Source organism: Tenrec ecaudatus, chromosome 18, assembly GCF_050624435.1.
Source record: "Tenrec ecaudatus isolate mTenEca1 chromosome 18, mTenEca1.hap1, whole genome shotgun sequence".
NCBI classification, from domain to species: domain Eukaryota; kingdom Metazoa; phylum Chordata; class Mammalia; order Afrosoricida; family Tenrecidae; genus Tenrec; species Tenrec ecaudatus.
Window position 1 is genome coordinate 40,542,674 of NC_134547.1, and position 18,114 is coordinate 40,560,787.

The window sequence follows — 18,114 nt, forward strand, 5'->3', positions numbered from 1 at the left end:
TCTCTGTGCTTTGGCTGCTCCGAGCAGGAATATCGTCTTCAGGCCTAGGTGGGCCAGGATATGGACCACTCTTTCTTTCGCTCTTTTTTCTTTCCTCTTAGTTTGCTCTCACATTTTTGTTTTTTTAATTAAAATATCATTTTATTGGGGGCTCTTGACAGCTCTTGTAACAATCCATACATCAATTGTGTTAAGCATATTTGTACATATGTTGCCATTATTTTTTTAGACATTTACTTTGTTTTGAGCCCTTGGCATCAGCTTCATCCCACCCTCCCTCATGAGCCCTTGATAAATTATAAATTATTATTTTTGTATTTTATACCGACCGCTGTCTCCCTTCCCCACAGTTTCTGTTATTCATCCGTGTGTGTGTGGGGGGAGGGGGCTATAGGTCAATCATCGTGTTTGGTTCCCCCTTCCTCTCCTCCTCTCTCCATCTTCCCCATAACCTTCTGCTATCACTACTTCCATTCCTTTTTCTGGATTCTGTGTGTCATGAGCCCTTATCTCTTACCTGTACCCAGTGAAAGGCAGCACTGGGGTCATGATAGTGGGGCATGAGAAAGCCTCATGGAACCGGAGGAGTATTTTGTGTTTCACTGGTGCTTTGCTGCACCCTGATTGAGTCACCCCTTCCCTGTGACCCCTCTGTGAGGGAATGTCCCATTGTCAACAGATGGGCTTTGGGTCTCTGCTCCGGCTACCCTCATTCTCAACAATATGGTGTTTTGTTTTATGTTTGTTTGTTTGTTATGGGTCTTCTGATGCTTGTTACCTGGTCCTGGTGACACCCATTATCACACAGGCTGGTGTGCTCCTTCCATGTGGGCTTGTTACTTCTCTACTCTATGGCTGCTTGTTTAAATTCAAATTTTTAAGACCCCAGATGCTATATCTTTTCATAGCTGGGCACCATCCACTTTCTTCATCACATTTGCTTATGCACCCATTTGTCTTCAGTGACTGTGTTGCTAGGGTGAGCATCACAGAATGCCAGGTTGTTAGAACAAAGAGTTCTTGCATTGAGGGAAGTCATGAGCAGAGGCCCGAAGTCTGTCCACTACCGCAATATATTGCCATATAAATATATGTATATAGGCCAATAGCTCTGTTTTATGTATTGTCATATCTATATGTACATATCTATGCTTGTACCTCTATCTATAGCTTTGCTTCCTAGATCATTAACTCTGTTTTCTTTTACGGATCGTTTCTCCTGCCCTACCTTCATGCTGACCTTTCTTCCGACTCTTAGTAAGTCCTCTCAGCTAGATTGCTATTACTCCAACACTCCCAGAAGCTCTATGTCCACCTCATTGTTGATTTTAATCCCCTAGTTGTTCCCCTGTCTATGGTGTTGCTTGCTCACCGCTTTCTTCCCCTGCCTCCTTCTGCCCCCAGTAGCTTGTTTCCCATGCTATATAAGTATAAGTAGGCAACGGAACACTAACAGGGACCGAACAAAAAGAAAACAAAAGATTGATTTAAAAAACATAAATAAATCCTGGTCTGCCCGCTGACCATTATGACTGTGTCCTCACTGGTCCTGGGGGAATTCGGGAGCAGCCCCTCCTAGCCTGAAGTCTATTTTGGGGACTCTTCAGGGGCTTTGTACTTTTGCTTTGTTCCTGTTGCTGGTTATTATGTTCCCTTCTTGGTTCACCCCGTTGCGGGGCATTCAGACTGGACTCACTCCCTGCTGTGTGTCCCCAGTATTGTCCTCTGTCACAGTATGCACCAGTGAGAGGACAACATGTCTTGAGCTATTGTTGGCCCTACTGTCCTCTCTGTGCCTTAGCAGCTCCACGCAGGGACATCGTCCTCCTGGCATGGTATGCTGATATGGGGTCTAGACTGTTGCTTACTCTTTTTTCCTTCTTGGTTGGTTTTATTATTATTTTTTTAAGACAGCTATTAGACAAATTTGAGTCCCTGGATGGTAAAAAGTTAGGCTACTAAGTTGGTGTCCTAAAGGTTAGAGGTTTAAATCCACCTAAAGGAACTTTGGAAGACATGCCTGGTGATGGAATTTTTAAAAATCAGATCCTTTAGAGTGCACTTTTACTCTGATAAACATTGGGTCGCCAGGGTGGACTCTACTGGTTATTAGAAGATTTAACATTATTCACGTAACTTGCATTTGCCTTACGTTAGTATTTCTGTTGGGAAGTGTTGCTGTGGAAACCCCTTGATTTGTGGGAAAATAGGATTTGGTGATGGGTTAATGGGACAGGCCTCAAGAGCCATTCCAAAAAATTGAAGCTAATTAATTGAAAATTAGCAAAGGCGAGGAAGACTATGGGTTTGATGTGTACATGGGGGAAGATTAGGAGTTCAGGTTTACATATATTAAGTCCAAGAGGTTTATGAAACATGGAGTTAGCAAGTCTAGGGTTCAAGAAGTCCAGGGAATATATATACACACTTAAGAGTCATAGCAGAGATGATATTTCAATCATGCCAGGCAACTAAATGAAACTAAATTACTTCTAATATCTCTATCCTTGTAGCTTTGTGGGTTTTTCCCCTCAAATGTACTGTTTGAATTGAATGAATGTGTGTTAACTTTTTTACATTTATATTATGATTTGATTGCCTTCCTGCCATTTTATTTTTATAGGAGAGCATTGTGTGTGTAGTTGAAGTAACTTGTAAAATAATCTGCCCATGCCTTTTCAGCAGCTTTCTGTAAAAATGGTAATGCTTGATTTTTTTTCCACAGGCAAGAAGGCTGCTGGATCTTGCCACGGTGAAGAAAAATGGATTGGCTGCCTTCCTTCTACAACATGTTCGGGAACTACCTGTCTCACCAGCCCCGCCTTTCAAAGGTGTGTGCGTATTATCAGTTTACTGGAAAAGAAAAGCAAGAGCTCAGAGTGAGACGTGTGCGAGTTAAAATCACTTTCTCCGGCTGTACTAGCCTTGCTGTGTCCCAGTGTCCTCACTTTGTAGACACCACCCGTCTCCTTAGTCTCTTGGGTGGATGAACCTGATGAAAGCACTAACTGGTAGTTATGTTCTTGCATATCACAAACAATTTGCTACTAATCTAAAGGCTGGTAGTTCAAAACCTTCCAGAGGCACTCCAGAAGAAAGACTTCCTAATTTGCTTCTGTAAAGGTTACAACCATGAAAACCCTCTAGAGTAGGCTGTTCTAGTCTGTAACATGTGGAATTACCTGGAGTCAGAATAAATTCAAAAGAAAAGGGTTGGGTGGGGTTTTGAAGTTTTGTTGTATTTTTTCCACACTGCGATATGATAATTGGTATCGCAGTGTACTAAAGGGCAATTACTGGTTTCATTGTGCTCAGTGGGATCTTGTACAGGCACCAGAGAGGAAGATGCTCTGAGGTGTCTACCCAGTGCTCCTGATAGAACCAGAGAGCACTGAAAACAGCAGTGGTCATCAGCTCTGGGATCCCCAAAATGAAGCACAAGCGCAAGGCATCTCCTTTTTATGATTCTGTAAATGCAACTTATTCTTCGAGTCATCTGTGAAAATTTCTTGGTAGTCTGTACGTTGGGAGTCCGTAGGTGGTGCAAACAGTTAGGATGCCTGGTTGATAACCGTAAGGTTGACCATTCCAGTGCACCGAGGCTCCTAAGACGAGGAGCCTGGCAAGACACTTCTTTGAGATCCGTTACTGAAAACCTGGCAGTTCCACTCTGAAATACATGTGGTCATCGTGTGTCAGAGTCAGTGCAAGGACAACCAGCAGCCTTTACATTGAGGACAAATGGACCAAGAGGGCTCAGCTCAGTGCTTGGTTGGGTGTTGAGACTTGTGATGCCCGGAGGTCCTACCACCCTGGGACACTGGACCATTGCTTCCCCATTTTCTGAAAAAGGAACTGAAGGGTGACACAGAAAGTGGATGGTTCACGTTGGTTGGTATCAAGATGATAACCAAAAAAAAAGTAACAGCCCTTTTGACACACCCTGATCATGAGTAGTCTTGCTGGAAAGAATTGCATGAGGAGAATGGGGAAGTGGAGTCGGGATCAGGAAATCTTGGGTGAGTCATCTGCCGAGGCACCTTGCCAGCCCTTTGCTCATCCAATGCCAGGCTTTGGGTCCAGCTCCTTTAGGACAGCTTCCTTCATGAGTGTTTGCCCAGGGGCTTCCCTGGGTGGTTTTCAGCTTAGGGTGGCATCCATGACTAGAGACTGACTGAGGGGAGGAGCCGGGCTCTGCTAGCTCCCTGCCACCACTTTGTCTGACTTTTGCAAGTCCCTTCTCTCCTCTGGGTCCGAGTGAAGATTCCGATGATCTTTGAGGTCCCATCCAGTGGTCTAGCAGGAGGAGTAAATGCGTGAGGATGCACAAACTAGAACACCTTGGCCACTGACAATTATGCTCTCTGGGTGTGTGGTCCCGGCGTTGCCAGGCATTCCCTGTTTTTCTTCCTCCTAAGATTTATTTGGGAAATCCACATTTCTTGGTTTCTCAGGGTTGGAAAGCAAACCGGGTAGCATAATAAAGTTCTTACAGAAATAGATTATCTGTTAATTCGGGGCGCTGATGTGTTGGACTGTGATCCACCAGGTCTGCAGTTTAAAACCACGAGCTACTCTTTGAGAGAAGTACAGGGCTTTCTACTCCCTAAACAGCTACAGTTTTGGAAACCCACAGGGGCAGGTCTACCCTGTTCTATTGGGTCACTTTGACATGGCATCATCTTGATTGCAGTGAGACCTACAGGGATCACTTAGCTTTTATAATCGTATCACCTGTATTCTCTCAATGCATCTCCCACAGTCTTAGTTCCATCTTGTTGCTATAGCAAATTACCAGAAATTTAGGGACATAAGAATAGAAATTGTCTTTACACTTCTGTAGATTAGAAGTTCAACCTGGATCTCACGGGGCTCAAGTCCAAGTATCCACAGGAATGTGTTCCTTTCTGGAGATGGTACAGGAGAATCTGTTTCTTGGCCTTCGCAGCTGGTTGAAGGTGCCCACATTTGGATGCAGGCAGGGCTGCCAATGGCAAGAGAGGCAGTTTGAAACCAACAGCTACTTTGCAGGAGAAAGACGGGGTTTTCTCTTCCTGTGAAGAGTTAGACTCTCGGAATCTAAGAGGGGCCGTCCTACACTGGCCTGTAGGGTGACTGTGAATCAGAATCAATTTGATGGCAGGGAGTTTGGGTTTTGCGTTTGGCCCCACTCCACAGTTGGACACGGCTGTGAGTACTTGACAGAAACAGAAACCAGTTGCTATTGATGCAGACTGCATGTATGCCAGAGTAGAACTGTTCTCCACAGGATTTTCAATGGCTGATTTTTCAGAAGTAGATCACCAGGCCTCTCTTCCAAGGTGCTTGAACCTCCAACTCCTTGGTTAGCAGTACAGCATATTAACCATTCATACCACTGAGAGATTCCGCACGTAATGCCCCATGCCTTAGTTGATCCATGTAAAAGCCCTGTGAGGTAGAGGCCATCATTTCTCTCATTCCACGGGTGAGCAAACAGACCCGAAAAGGATACATGACTGGCCTCTAGCTTCCACGCAGCCCACTCTCTAGTCAGGTTCCATGTTCAGCACGGACTCCTCATTTTCCTTTTCCGCTCTTCCAGATGCTGCATGTAAGAGGTACACGTCCAAGCTAAAGACCACCGTATCTGCCCAGTCTCGCTTCCTGAGTACCTACGATGGGGCGGAGAACCTTTGCCTAGAAGACATCTACACGGAGAACCTCCTGGAGCTGCAGAGCGATATCGGCAGGCCTGGAGTCCGACAGCAGAGCCCAGCCACCTTGGGCCTGGAGGAGCTCTTCAGCCGCCACTGCCATTTCAATGACGATGCAGACACTGTATTGGTGGTGGGCCAGGCGGGCAGTGGCAAGAGCACGCTCCTGCAGCAACTGCACTTCCTGTGGGCTGCAGGCCGGGCCTTTCAGGAGTTTCTCTTCGTCTTCCCATTCAGCTGCCGGCAGCTGCAATGTGTGGCAAAGCCACTCTCGGTACAGACGCTGCTCTTTGAACACTGCTGCTGGCCGGACGTCGGCCAAGAGGATGTCTTCCAGTGCCTCCTTGACCACCCTGACCGTGTGCTCCTAACCTTTGACGGCTTTGATGAATTCAGGTTCAGGTTCACTGATCGTGAGCGTCACTGCTCGCCAACGGAGCCCACGTCTGTTCAGAATTTGCTCTTCAACCTTCTGCAGGGCAACCTGCTCAAGAATGCCCGCAAGGTTCTGACGAGCCGCCCCGATGCGGTGACAGCCTGCCTTCAGAAGTACGTCTGCGCCGAGCTCCACCTCAAGGGTTTCTCCGAGGAGGGCATTGAGCTGTACATGCGGAGGCACCATCAGGAGCCGGGGGTCGCCGACCGTCTTGTCCACCTACTCAAAACAACCTCAGCCCTGCACGGTTTGTGTCGCCTTCCCGTCTTCTCCTGGATCGTGTCCAAATGTCACCAAGAGCTGTTGCTACTGGGCGGGGGGTCCCTGAGGACCACCACTGACATGTACCTGCTGATCCTGCAGCATTTTCTGCTGCACGCCTCCCCATCAGACTCCGCCTCCCTCAGCCAGGGGCCCAGTCTGCTTCGAGACAGGCTCCCCACACTCCTGCACCTCGGTCACTTGGCTCTCTGGGGCCTGGGCACATGCTGCTATGTGTTCTCAGCGACACAGCTTCAAGCAGCACAAGTGGGCACCGAGGACCTGGCTTTGGGCTTCCTGGTGCAGGCCAAAAGCATTGTGCCAGGGAGTTGCCCATCTCTGGAATTCCTGCACATCACGTTCCAGTGCTTTTTTGCTGCGTTTTACCTGGTGCTAAGTCCGGACTTTCCACCCGCCATGCTCAGGCATCTCTTCAATTGCAAGGGGCCAGGTGGCTCCAAACTGGCCAGGCTGCTGCCCATCCTTTGCATCCAGAGCACGGAATGCAAGGAGAACAGTGTGATGAATTTGCTGCAGAAGGCCGAGCCCCACAACCTCCAGATCATGGCAGCCTTCTTGGCAGGCCTACTGTCCAGGGAGCACTGGGGCCTGCTGGCAGAGTGCCAGCTGTCTCAGAAGGCCTTGCTGCAGCGCCACACCTGTGCCCGGTGCTGTCTGGGCCGCAGCCTCCGCAAACACTTCCACTCCATCCCAGCCGCCGTGCCAGGTGAGGCTAAGAGCATGCATGCCATGCCCAGCTTCCTCTGGCTCATCCGGAGCCTATATGAGATGCAAGAAGAGCGGCTGGCCCAGGAGGCTGTGCGCAGACTGGATATCGAGCACCTCAAGTTGACTTTTTGCAGCGTGGGCCCCACTGAGTGTGCAGCCCTGGCCTTTGTGCTGCGGCATCTGCGACGGCCTGTGGCCCTGCAGCTGGATCACAACTCCGTGGGTGACATTGGTGTGGAGCAGCTGCTGCCTTGCCTCGGGGTCTGCAAGGCTCTCTAGTGAGTGTCGCTGGGTGATGGCATTGGGCAGGGGGCACTGAGCTGGGTCTAGGAGACAGTACAGCCTCACACAGCTCTAACATCCTTTCTCAGAAACCCTGGCTGGTCCCTTTCCAGGCTAGACCTTAGTGTTCCTAAGGGTGTCCTCGTCATTCATTGCCATTGATTTGACAATAGCTTATTGATGTTGCTGTTAGCTCCCATCAAGTTGCTTCCACGTCATAACCTTATGTAGAAAAGAAAGAAGCATCACCCAGACTCTTGGTTCATCTAGGTGATCGCTACCATGTTTGATCTTATCATCGTGCTCTTGCAACAATCCCATCTCCTCGGGTGTCTCCCGTACCTTTGCTGGCCCTCTCAAACACAATGTCCTCCTCTAGTGATTAATCCTCCTGATTAAATTCAAGTTGGACAGCAGTCAAGTTGGACGATATTCTGTTGTAATCCAGAGGGTTTACATTGGCTAATTTTTAGAGGTACACATTTCAGGCCTTTCTTCCTAGTCTGTCTTAGTCTGGAAGCTCCACTGAAACCTGTTCACCAGGGGTGACCCTATTGGTATTTAAAGCTTCCAGAGCATCACAACATGCAACAAAGCATCGCCACAGTGGGACCGACCAACAGACAGGTGGTAGAATATAATAATAGAAGGGTGAGTAAAAAAATACAGCTAAAAATTGTTAGTAATCTTTATGAAACAAAAATATCAAAACGGGAAGCTTTTGTTTGTCAACATATCCTCCACCTAGGTCTATGAACTTCTGAAGGCAGTGTTTCTAGTTCTCTACCCCTTGCCCAAGAAAGTGTGTGCTCTTTGATTTATACCACTTCAAAATAGCTCTTCTGGAACCCTTAAAGGAATTTAAATGATGAGCTTTTAAAATCTTCTCTGAGTTTGGGGAGCAAAAGAAGCCTGAAGGGGCTAGATCAGGCTGTAGAGTATATGGGGTAAAGTTCTGTAATAAAGTTCTTTTTAAGATGCCCCTTCTATCCTGAAAGAATGAACAGAATACATTGTCATAATGAGGGGGGGAAATTCCTCAGCCCGACTTTTCTGTCCTTTTTGTCAGCAATATAGCTGTCAGTTTCTTAAAGCTTTTCTGTAATTACCTCCAGTCATTGTGCTGGGTCCTTGGAGAAACGCTGTCCAGGTTGGTCCTTTGGAATCCTAAAAAACGATCACCGCGACTTTCCGAGGCGACTTCACTTCCCTGAAACCCAGCAGATTCCCTTTGGAAGCCACTCTATTGATTGGACCTCCCCCCTTTTGCCACCCTAAGGAGACTGAGACAAGTACATTACTGAGAGAACTTGTCTGCAGCAAGCTCCATTGACTGCAGAGACACGTTGAAACCCATCTTATTTGAAATAATCCTGTGCATTTATGAACTGGAACTCTAGTAGAAATCCTTTTTGGCTCACCTTTGTGTTATTAGCAGATTGAAAGCATCCTGTTTTCCAGGTCGGCTGCTACACACTCGGTGAAGTCTCTCTTTAAATCTCCACGACCTCCTTGGGCTGTAGGACAGGAGGATTATTGTGTCCATTATCCTCAGTGTAGATCCCTGCGTCATGCAAACAGTTTGCAGTTGACTAATAACTTAAAGATGGGCAGTGAAAACCCACCTGGTCCTGCGGAAGAAAGCGCTGGTGATCGATTTTTGTAAAGATTTGGCCAGAAAACTCTGGAGGTTTTCTTTGTACCACAAAGAAGGCAACACGAGTCAGAATTTACTTGCCTGCAATGAGTATATTCAACATGAAATTCAGAGAGGCATGGCTACTGCCCCAGAACTACAGGGTAAAAGGTAGAGCCAGGATTCAAATTCACATCTTTATGGTTACAATCTTAATTTCTCCGCCCTAAGGCACCTGTGGTCTCTGAATAGGCTTCGGGGACTTTGTGAAAACCTTGAATTTGTATGTACAGTTATTTTTTGGTGTTTTTCATCATTTTATTGGGAGCTCTTACTGATGTCGTAGCATTTCATAGTCCAGTCACATTAAGCAGTGCTGTATAATTCCTACCACAATCAGTTTCAAAATACTTTCTTCTTGCACCCTTGATGTCAGTTCCCCTTAATTCCCTCCCTCCCTCACCCACTCAACCCCTCCTAGGACCTTTATTTGTTTGTTTGTTTCCCCATATCTGACAGCATCCACCGTCTCCTGTCACATTCAATTCTGTTGCTCACTCCCCTTGAGTGGGGTCAGAGAGGTGTTCCTGCTATCGGCCTCCCTTCCTTCTCCTCCCCTCTACCTTTCCAGTACCCTCAGTACCGTCACTCTGGCGTTTGGGTTTGGAAGATTTGCTCCAGGTCTCCAGCCTGCTTTGGATTTCTCCCTGCTCTTGGGTCTCTGGCCTGCTCCAGAACTCCAGTCTGCTCCGAGTCTCTGGCCTGCTCTGGATCTGCAGCTACCAGCCACATCCTCTCGACTTTCAGATCTTCAGTTCCTCCCTGTCTGTCTGCCCCCTTTCATCGTTCAGGGGGAGCACACTGACCCCCGCCTCCTTACTTTTTTACGTTGATCCACATCGACCCTGCCTGTTACCAAGTGGCAGATGGAGAGATCACCTGCAAGTGCCCCAGGCCACACAGGTGCCTGGGCCTGTATGTCCAGTTTTATGTAACATGTGACTGTATTGGAATCAGAACTCAGATCAGGAGTGACTTGTGCTTTATCAGAAGCTTTAAAATCCAACATGATGGGAATATCAGGACACTAAGAAAGAGAGAGCAGCTGCAGAATTTAGTTTGACCTTTGACTCTCTATGTAATACATGGCCAGAAAAGAGTGTAATGTGAAGCTTTCTTTCAGAAGCACTTTCACCCTTTGGAATGGCTATGTGCAAGCACGTTTTGGTAGGCAGGGCAGAGAACACACCCAACTTCCCAGCTTCCCTCCCAGTCCAGAAAGCAAATTACCTGCCCATTCTTTTTTTTTAAATGTTTTTAAGCAGAAAGCAGAATTTCTGTGGAAAGAAAAGCATCTAGTACAGCAGGTGGGGGCTTGAGTGAGTTGCCCACTGTTCACTCTTTATAACCGCTGTAATGCTTCTCCCAGCTTCCCAGGGCTGTTGCTGTACTCCAGGCAGCTCTATTTGACCCTAAACAAGAAATAATCTTCTTGACTATATTAGGATGGCACATGGTTTTTTTTAGGGACAAAGCTGCTAGGTTCTTTTGCTCCAAGCAGCAACCATATGGGTCTATACTGGAAACTATTATTCTGTCAACAGAAGGCACAGTCAGAACTTTCTAAGTATAATGTAATAATAGCATTCTTGATATGTGCCCTCAGATTTCCTTAAACGCACAGTGAGCCTAGATCTGGCGGAATGAAGCAGCGCCTGGTGCTGTGCCATCCTCCCTATTGTCGTGTGTGTGCCCATTGCTGCAGCCACTGTGTCAGTCTACCTTGCTAGGACCTTTCTCTTTTTCATGGCTTCTCTACTAAGCAAGTAATAGATATCACCACTTGCCCATCAGTCTGTTGTACTGTGGCAGCTTGTGTGGTCCTGAAGGGTATGTTATTGGCCTTTCAAATGCTGGAAGGGTCACCCAAAATGAACAGGGTTCAGCAGAATTTGCAGACTAAGAACAGATTACAAAGAAGCAATAGGCTGTCCACTTTAGAGGAAGTAGATACTGAAAGCCTTCTGAACAGCAGTGGAACATTTGTCAGATATTAAAAACCTCATGAAAACAGCAGAACATTGTCTCCTACAGTGACAGAAGTGAGCCCTTCAGGTCTGACAGCCCATAAAATATGACAGAGAAAGAGCAACCTCAAAGTAGTGTCACCTTTCATATAATGACCCAGATGGAGTAAGCCTTTGGGACCTCCATCTACTGATGGGACATGATGCAGAGTGAGAAGAAATAGCTACAGATATCTATTAGGAATGGGAACTTGAAATATACAAAGTACGAATCTAGGAAAATTGGAAGTTATCAAAAATGGATCACGTTAAGCTCGCAATCTAAAGCATCAGCTGAAATGGCCATTTGAATCGGACAGTCATATGGTTTACTATGTCAGAAATGACAAATTCAAGAGGAATGATGTCACATACATCATCAAAACGGACCTTTCAAGATCTGTCCTCGAAATGCAATGCTGTCCGTGATAGGATAATCTCTATCCACATACAAGGAAATCAAACCAATACAATTATCATTCAAATCTATGCACCAACCATTAAAAGCTAGTGATGAAGAAATGGAAGAATATCTACAGTCTGAAGTTGTTCAAATATTCACATAAGATGCATTGATAATTGTTGTCAACTAAAATTCAAAAGCTGAAAACAGGAAGGCATAGTAATTGGAAAATATGGCCTTGATGATAGAAATGAAGCTGGAGATTTCATGATATCATTTTGCAAGACGAGCAATTTCTTTATCCCCAATACCTTTTTTTCCCATAACGCAAACAGTGACTAAACGTGTGGACGACTTTAGATGGAATACACAGAAATAACATTGAGTAAATCTGTAAGAAGGGATAAGAGAGGCTCACTATCAGTAGCTAAAGCCAGGGGCAAGGGACTCTCTGTGGAACAGACTCTCCCTTGCTTCTATGTGAGTTCAGGTTGAAGCTGAGAAAATGAAAACAAATGCTTCAGAGCCTGTGACTTTGAGGGTTTCCCACCTGAATTTAGAGAGCATCTCAAGAAAATACTTGATCCTTTGAACATTAATGACAGCAGATCCCATGAGCTGTGGGAGGACATCAAGAATATACAGGAAGAGAGCCAAAGGCCATCAGAAACACTGGAAACAAAGAAAAGATCAAAGTGGAAGTCAGAAGAGACCGTGTAACTTGTTCTTAATCACAGAATAGCTAAGGCAAATGAAAGAAATGATGGGGTAAAGAGCTGAACAGAAAAGGGAAGCTCCGGAAGAGAGAATAAAATAATATAATGAAACGTACAAAGACCTAGAGTGAGCAGACCCAGAAGGAAGAACGTGCTCAGCATCTCTTACGTTGAAAGCACTCAAGGAACAATGTAAGCCTTGACTTGCAATATTGGAAGATTCTGTGGTGAAAATGTTAAATGATGCAGGAAGCATCAAAAGAAGATAGAAAGCATACAGAATCAATCACTAGTTGACATTCAGCCATTTGAAGATATAGCATGTGATCAAGAACCAGCGATACTGAAAGTTACACTGAAGGCATTAGCCAAAAGTAAGACTCCAGAACTTGAGAGAATCCCAAACGACGTGTTTTTAATGATCTGATAAAGCACTGGAAGCACTCTACTCATGTACACCAAGGAATCTGGAAGATGACTACCTGGCCAACTGCATGGAAGAGATCCAGATTTGTATCCAGATCCAGATTCCAAAGAAAGGTGAGCCAACAGAATATGCAAATTATGGAGCAATGTCAATTGATAAGCAAGTAAAATTTTGCTGAAGATCATCTAACAACAGTTGCAGGGATCCATTAACAGGGAGCTGCCAAGTGTTTGGATCAGATTCATAAGAGAATATGGAACAGTATCATTGTTGATATGAGTTGGGTCCTAGCTCAAAGCAGCAAATACCAAAACGCTGTTTTATTGACTATGCAAAGGCCTTTGATTGTGCGGATAACAAACTGTGTATATCTTTGAGAAGAATGGGCATTCCAGAAACAATTGTGCTCATGTGGAAACTGTACATGGATCAAGAGGCAGTTGTGTGAGCAGAACAAGGGCATTACATGGTGTGTGTCAAGCTACCTCTTCTCCCCATCCATTCAACCTGTATGTTGAGCAAATTATCAGAGAAACTGGATTTTATGAATAATTGGGTATCCAGAGTAGAAGAAAGCTTATTAACGACTTGGGATATGCACATGACACAACCTTGCTTGTTGAGGACGTGAAGCCTTCGATGAAGATCAAGGATTGCAGCCTTCCGTGTGGATTACAACTCAATGTAAAGAAAGGCAAAATCCTCACAAACTGAATCAATAGGTAACATCATGATAAATGGAGAAAGGGTTGACGTCAAGGATTTCATTTTGCGTGGATCCGCAATCAATACTCATGAAAGCGAGATCCAAGGACACACTACATTGGATAAATCTGCTGTGCAAGACCTCTATAAAGGGTTGAAAATCAAGAGTGTCATTTTGAGGATTAAGGTGTGCCTGACCCAAGTCATGGTATTTTCAGTTTCCTCATATGAATTTGAAAGTTGGGTATTGAATAAAGAAGACTGTGTTAGTCTGGGTACTTTAGAGAAACAACTCCAAAGAAACTCATGTATACGAGAGAGTTTTATATAAAGGTTAAATGTGCATCAAGAAAACATCCCAACCCAGTGCTGCCCAGCCCACAAGTCCAAGATTAACCCATTAACCCATATGTCCAACACCAATCTATAAAGTCCTCCTCTGTCTCACAAAACACACACTATGATGCTGACTGCAGGAGGAAAGCTGAATCGGTGAATTTGTAAGTATCTCAGCATTGGCAGGGGTCTCCACATGGCTGCTCCAGCACCCAGGGCTGTATCGGGGTAGGTCCATGCGGCTTCTCAGGGATGTCTTTCAGGAAGTGAGCCTTGCAAGCTAAAGTAGGGAACTGGCTAAGGCAGTTGTGCCCTGGTCCGACCATCAGAAAGCAAGAAACCCGAGAACTCAAACAGCCAGGCTCACTGAGTCATTTATCTCTGTTTCTTTCAATTAACCCCACGTGTCTTTAATGACCAGGTTGACACAATAAACTAACTACTTCAAAGACCAAGGAAGAATTGATTCATTTGAATTAGGTGCTGGCAACGAATATTGAAAGTTCCAGTGTTGGAAGAAGTATAGCCGGGATGCTTCTTTAAAGCAAAGATGGTGAGACTTCAGCTCAAGTACTTTGGACATGTTATCAGGAGAGACTAGTCTGTGGAAAAGGACATCATGCTTGATAAAGTAGAGGAAGATCCTTGAGAAGATGGATTTACACAAAGCCTACAACAATGGGCTCAGACATAAAGATGGCACAGAACCAGTAAATATTTTATTCTGGTGTACGTGGGGTCACTGTGATTCAGAACCAACTCAGTAGCATCTAATAACAACAGAGATATTCCTAACCATGTGTTGTGGACCCAATGCGGACGCATGGTGAATCCATGTGTGTCAAAGTAGAATTATGCTTGACGGATTTTCAAAGGTTGTTTTTTCAGAAGCAGCCTGCCAGGCCTTTCTTCTGAGGCACTTCTGGATGGACGCAAGCCTCTAACTTTTGAGATAACAGCTGAGTATATTAACTTCTGTTTGCACCATGTAGGGACTTCATAATTATGTATATATGTATATACATACTTGTATATTTATTACACACATAATATCTCCAGGGACTCCATAATTACGTATATTGATAGATATATGCATGCATATAATTAAGAGACTGTAGAATATGCTATAAATCGATCAGGAGCCTAACACACTTAGACTGGATCATTTGGGAAGAATTTGAGAAAAGGTCTGGTGGCAAAGGTGAGGGCAGGAGCTGGGATAAGCACAGAAGGACAGTGTGGGGCCCAGGGGCTCTCTTGGGGTGCTGATAGGAAGATAAGGAGGCTGGTACGTGACAGGAACTGTGGCTGCAGCAACCTGGAAGGATGCATCTGGAGCAGTGGTTCTCAACCTTCCTCATGCCACGACCCTTTCATACAGTTCCTCATGTGGTGGGGACCCCCCCCCCCAATCGTAACATTATTTTCATTGCTACTTCATCACTGTCATTTTGCTACTGTTATGAATCAGGCAACCCTTGTGAAAAGGTCGTTTGACCCCCAAAGGGGTCGCGACCCTCAGGTTGAGAAACACTGATTTAAAGAGCCCTCCCTCTACCCCTTCCTCCAGTCTCTAACCAGTGCCTCCCATGGCAGTCAGTTTTCAGGACAGAGCTAGGAAGGAGGGGAAGTATACATACTGAGTACAATACCCTATTTCCTAAGAAGGAAGAAGCTTGACATTTTGACTTGGAAGTTTAGGGACCTTGCCTGTGGGGAAACTTTCCTGGTATAAACATAACTACATTTTGCATGTAGTGAGCTCATAGTTTTAACCAGGCTCTAAAAGAGGTCCTTAAAGTTCAAGAAGGCAGAGCCCTGATCTGGATGACCCTAAGGCCATCCCACCCTGGAATTCTTGACTGGGCTCTCTCTCCTGGATGAGGGATTCTCACATACTTCCAGGGTATGCTAAGGGCTAGTAGGAGGCTGTGTGTTGGTCTCTGCTTTAGAGTAAAGCGAGGATGCTCTGGTACTGGTTTATAGTTCTCAGACTGTAGAGTTCAGATGTGCTGGTTGAGATGCAGGTTCCTGGACTTTCCCCCAGTGACTCCATTCAATAGGTCTGCTGTGGGAGCCCAGGCATCTCTGTTATTAACAAATATCCTCGATTCTTTATTCTGATACAAGTGGTCCAGAGGACGCACTGAGAATACTGGTGTGCCCGAACAACTTTGATTTTCCCTCATGCAAGACGGCTTCGGCCATGTTCTACACACCTACACACGGTGGAATTGCCAAATGGGGAAACAGTTAGGAGGCTGCTGTGAGCATATTTCTCCTGTGTGTGAGAGAGACAGAGACTCCTCTCCCACAGTCCTAAATTGCATTTCTCCTACTCAATGTGTTTCTATGCCAAGTGAAACCCTCAGCCTCCCAAACAACCCACAAACCAGTACTCTGGGTTCAGTATATTCTAGGTCTGACTCTAGTGTGGTGGCTTTCACAGTTTGGAACTGCAGTACAGGGTGAAAGAGAGAATGTATGTAAAACAAATGCTTCATGAAATGACAACCTGATTAATGTTTACACCCTCTGCTCCTATTTTTTTTAAAATGCTACAGAGGACCTTCTCAATTGATTTCATAACCGACTTATACCATGGTCACAAGTCATGGTATAAAAAACACTGATCTGGAGGCTGGCAAAAACAAAAAGCTGTTGGATAAAATCAGGTTAATACGATGGTCAAGAAAGAATGGGATTTGCAGCCAGACAACTCAGGTCAAATCCTGTCCTTGCTTTGCATGCTGGACCAGGTCATTTCACTTGACTATGCTTCACTTTCCTTCTTCTCAATGGGTCTGACAAAAGCACCTACCACCTAGGATTGTTAGGAGGATTAAATCAGGTTACTCTTTGTGAAGTGCCAAGAGCCTTGGTTGCAAAGTGGTTCTGAACTTGACTGCTAACCAAAAGGATGGAGGATCAAACCAATAGTCCCTCGACTGGAAAAATCTGTCCAGACAAAGGTATCTGCTTCAGTAAAGATCGACTGTCTCAGAAACCCTATGGAGCAATTCTACTCCACCTTATAGAGTTCTCTGAGGTGGGAGGGACTCTCCAACAGTGGGTAATTTGTGGATGCTTAGGGCAGCCCAAGAAATGCAACACGCTAAATAGATGCCAGCGATCATGATCACAGGAAGATCTTACCAGGCACCAGATACCAAAGGTACTTTCTGTGCCTTGTCTCTTTGAGGACAGTAATACTGCTGTTCCCCCCCCCCCTTTATTTTCCCCCACAGATGTAAGAGCCAGCCAATAGCTAGCAGGTTCAAGGTCAGAACTTATAACTTAGTGACTCCATAGCCTGGACTATTGATCATAAATTCAAGGTTTCCATTGTTTGAAGATATGAATCGTGTATAATTGGTAAGTAATAAGGATCCCTGAGCTCTCCTTTACACATCACACTAAATTACCACCAGGAGAGGGCCCTGAGACTGTCTGAAAGTAGAGTCAGAGGGCACTTTCTGGGCTGTGTGTGGCCTGCAGCAGAAAAGACTCCAGGAAGAAAGGACTGGCCATCAGAACCTCACTAAGCACAGACTGTGCGCTCATTTTTGAAAATTTGATCACTCTTGCCAGGTGGCTGACATCTGCCAGCCCAGTCAGAGATAATCACCTTTGCTGAGAGGCTTCCAACTCAGAAGCATGGATGGTGGAGCCAAGTAAAACGAAATCTTAACTTCAATCTTTCCTCCATTTATTATGATGTCTATTGGTCCAGTTGTGCAGGTTTTGTTTGTTTGTTTTTTATGCTGAGTTAGAATCTATACTGAAAGCTGTAGGCTTTGATCTTCGTCAGCAAGTGCTTCAAGTCCTCTTGGCTTCCAGTAAACAAGGTTGTGGCTTCTGCATATCACAGGCCATAAAACACAAGATCATACCTTTTGGGTATTCTTTCAGCTAAGAACCGTGTGAGGTGAGCAACGATATCCTTAATGCCACATCCTCTTCTGAATCTGTCTTCCAAATGTACTTTTGTTTGGTCTTTTTTAGCTTGCGAGATAATGATATATCAGACAGAGGCGTCTGCAAGCTCATTGACCATGCTCTTCACTGCGAGCAGCTGCAGAAATTAGCGTAAGTCAGACTGGGCCATGGCCATTGGCCAGCTTCCGTCCAGACCTGGGCAGGTGTGCTGGGTGTTTGCATGACTGAAGGATGCAGGGGGATTCCTGCTCCGAGGGGTAAGACTGCCCTGTTGGGGTCACCACTGCCCTTTTTCTTTGTCTTCATGTCTTTTCTCTTCTGCAAATTTCTAGCCTGTTCAACAACAGACTGACCGATAGCTGTGCACACTCCATAGCCAAGCTCCTTGCGTGCAAGCACAACTTCTTGGCATTGAGGTGAGCTTTGGACTTCCTTTTTCCCAGAGAAAGACTTTTTTCCCTGCCAGCTGAGTCACTCTGGCT

At 45.5% G+C, this 18,114-nt stretch overlaps 1 protein-coding gene across 1 annotated transcript in view; it reads left to right on the forward strand.

The window, feature by feature from the left end:
* NOD2 (nucleotide binding oligomerization domain containing 2) overlaps positions 1–18,114 on the forward strand; it is a 52,357-nt gene that overhangs the window by 13,263 nt on the left and 20,980 nt on the right. Inside the window, exons 2-5 of the mRNA XM_075537194.1 lie at positions 2,726–2,831; positions 5,585–7,400; positions 17,699–17,782; positions 17,965–18,048. Coding sequence (XP_075393309.1) covers positions 2,726–2,831; positions 5,585–7,400; positions 17,699–17,782; positions 17,965–18,048 — 2,090 coding nt within the window. The remainder of the gene's footprint in view (positions 1–2,725; positions 2,832–5,584; positions 7,401–17,698; positions 17,783–17,964; positions 18,049–18,114) is intronic.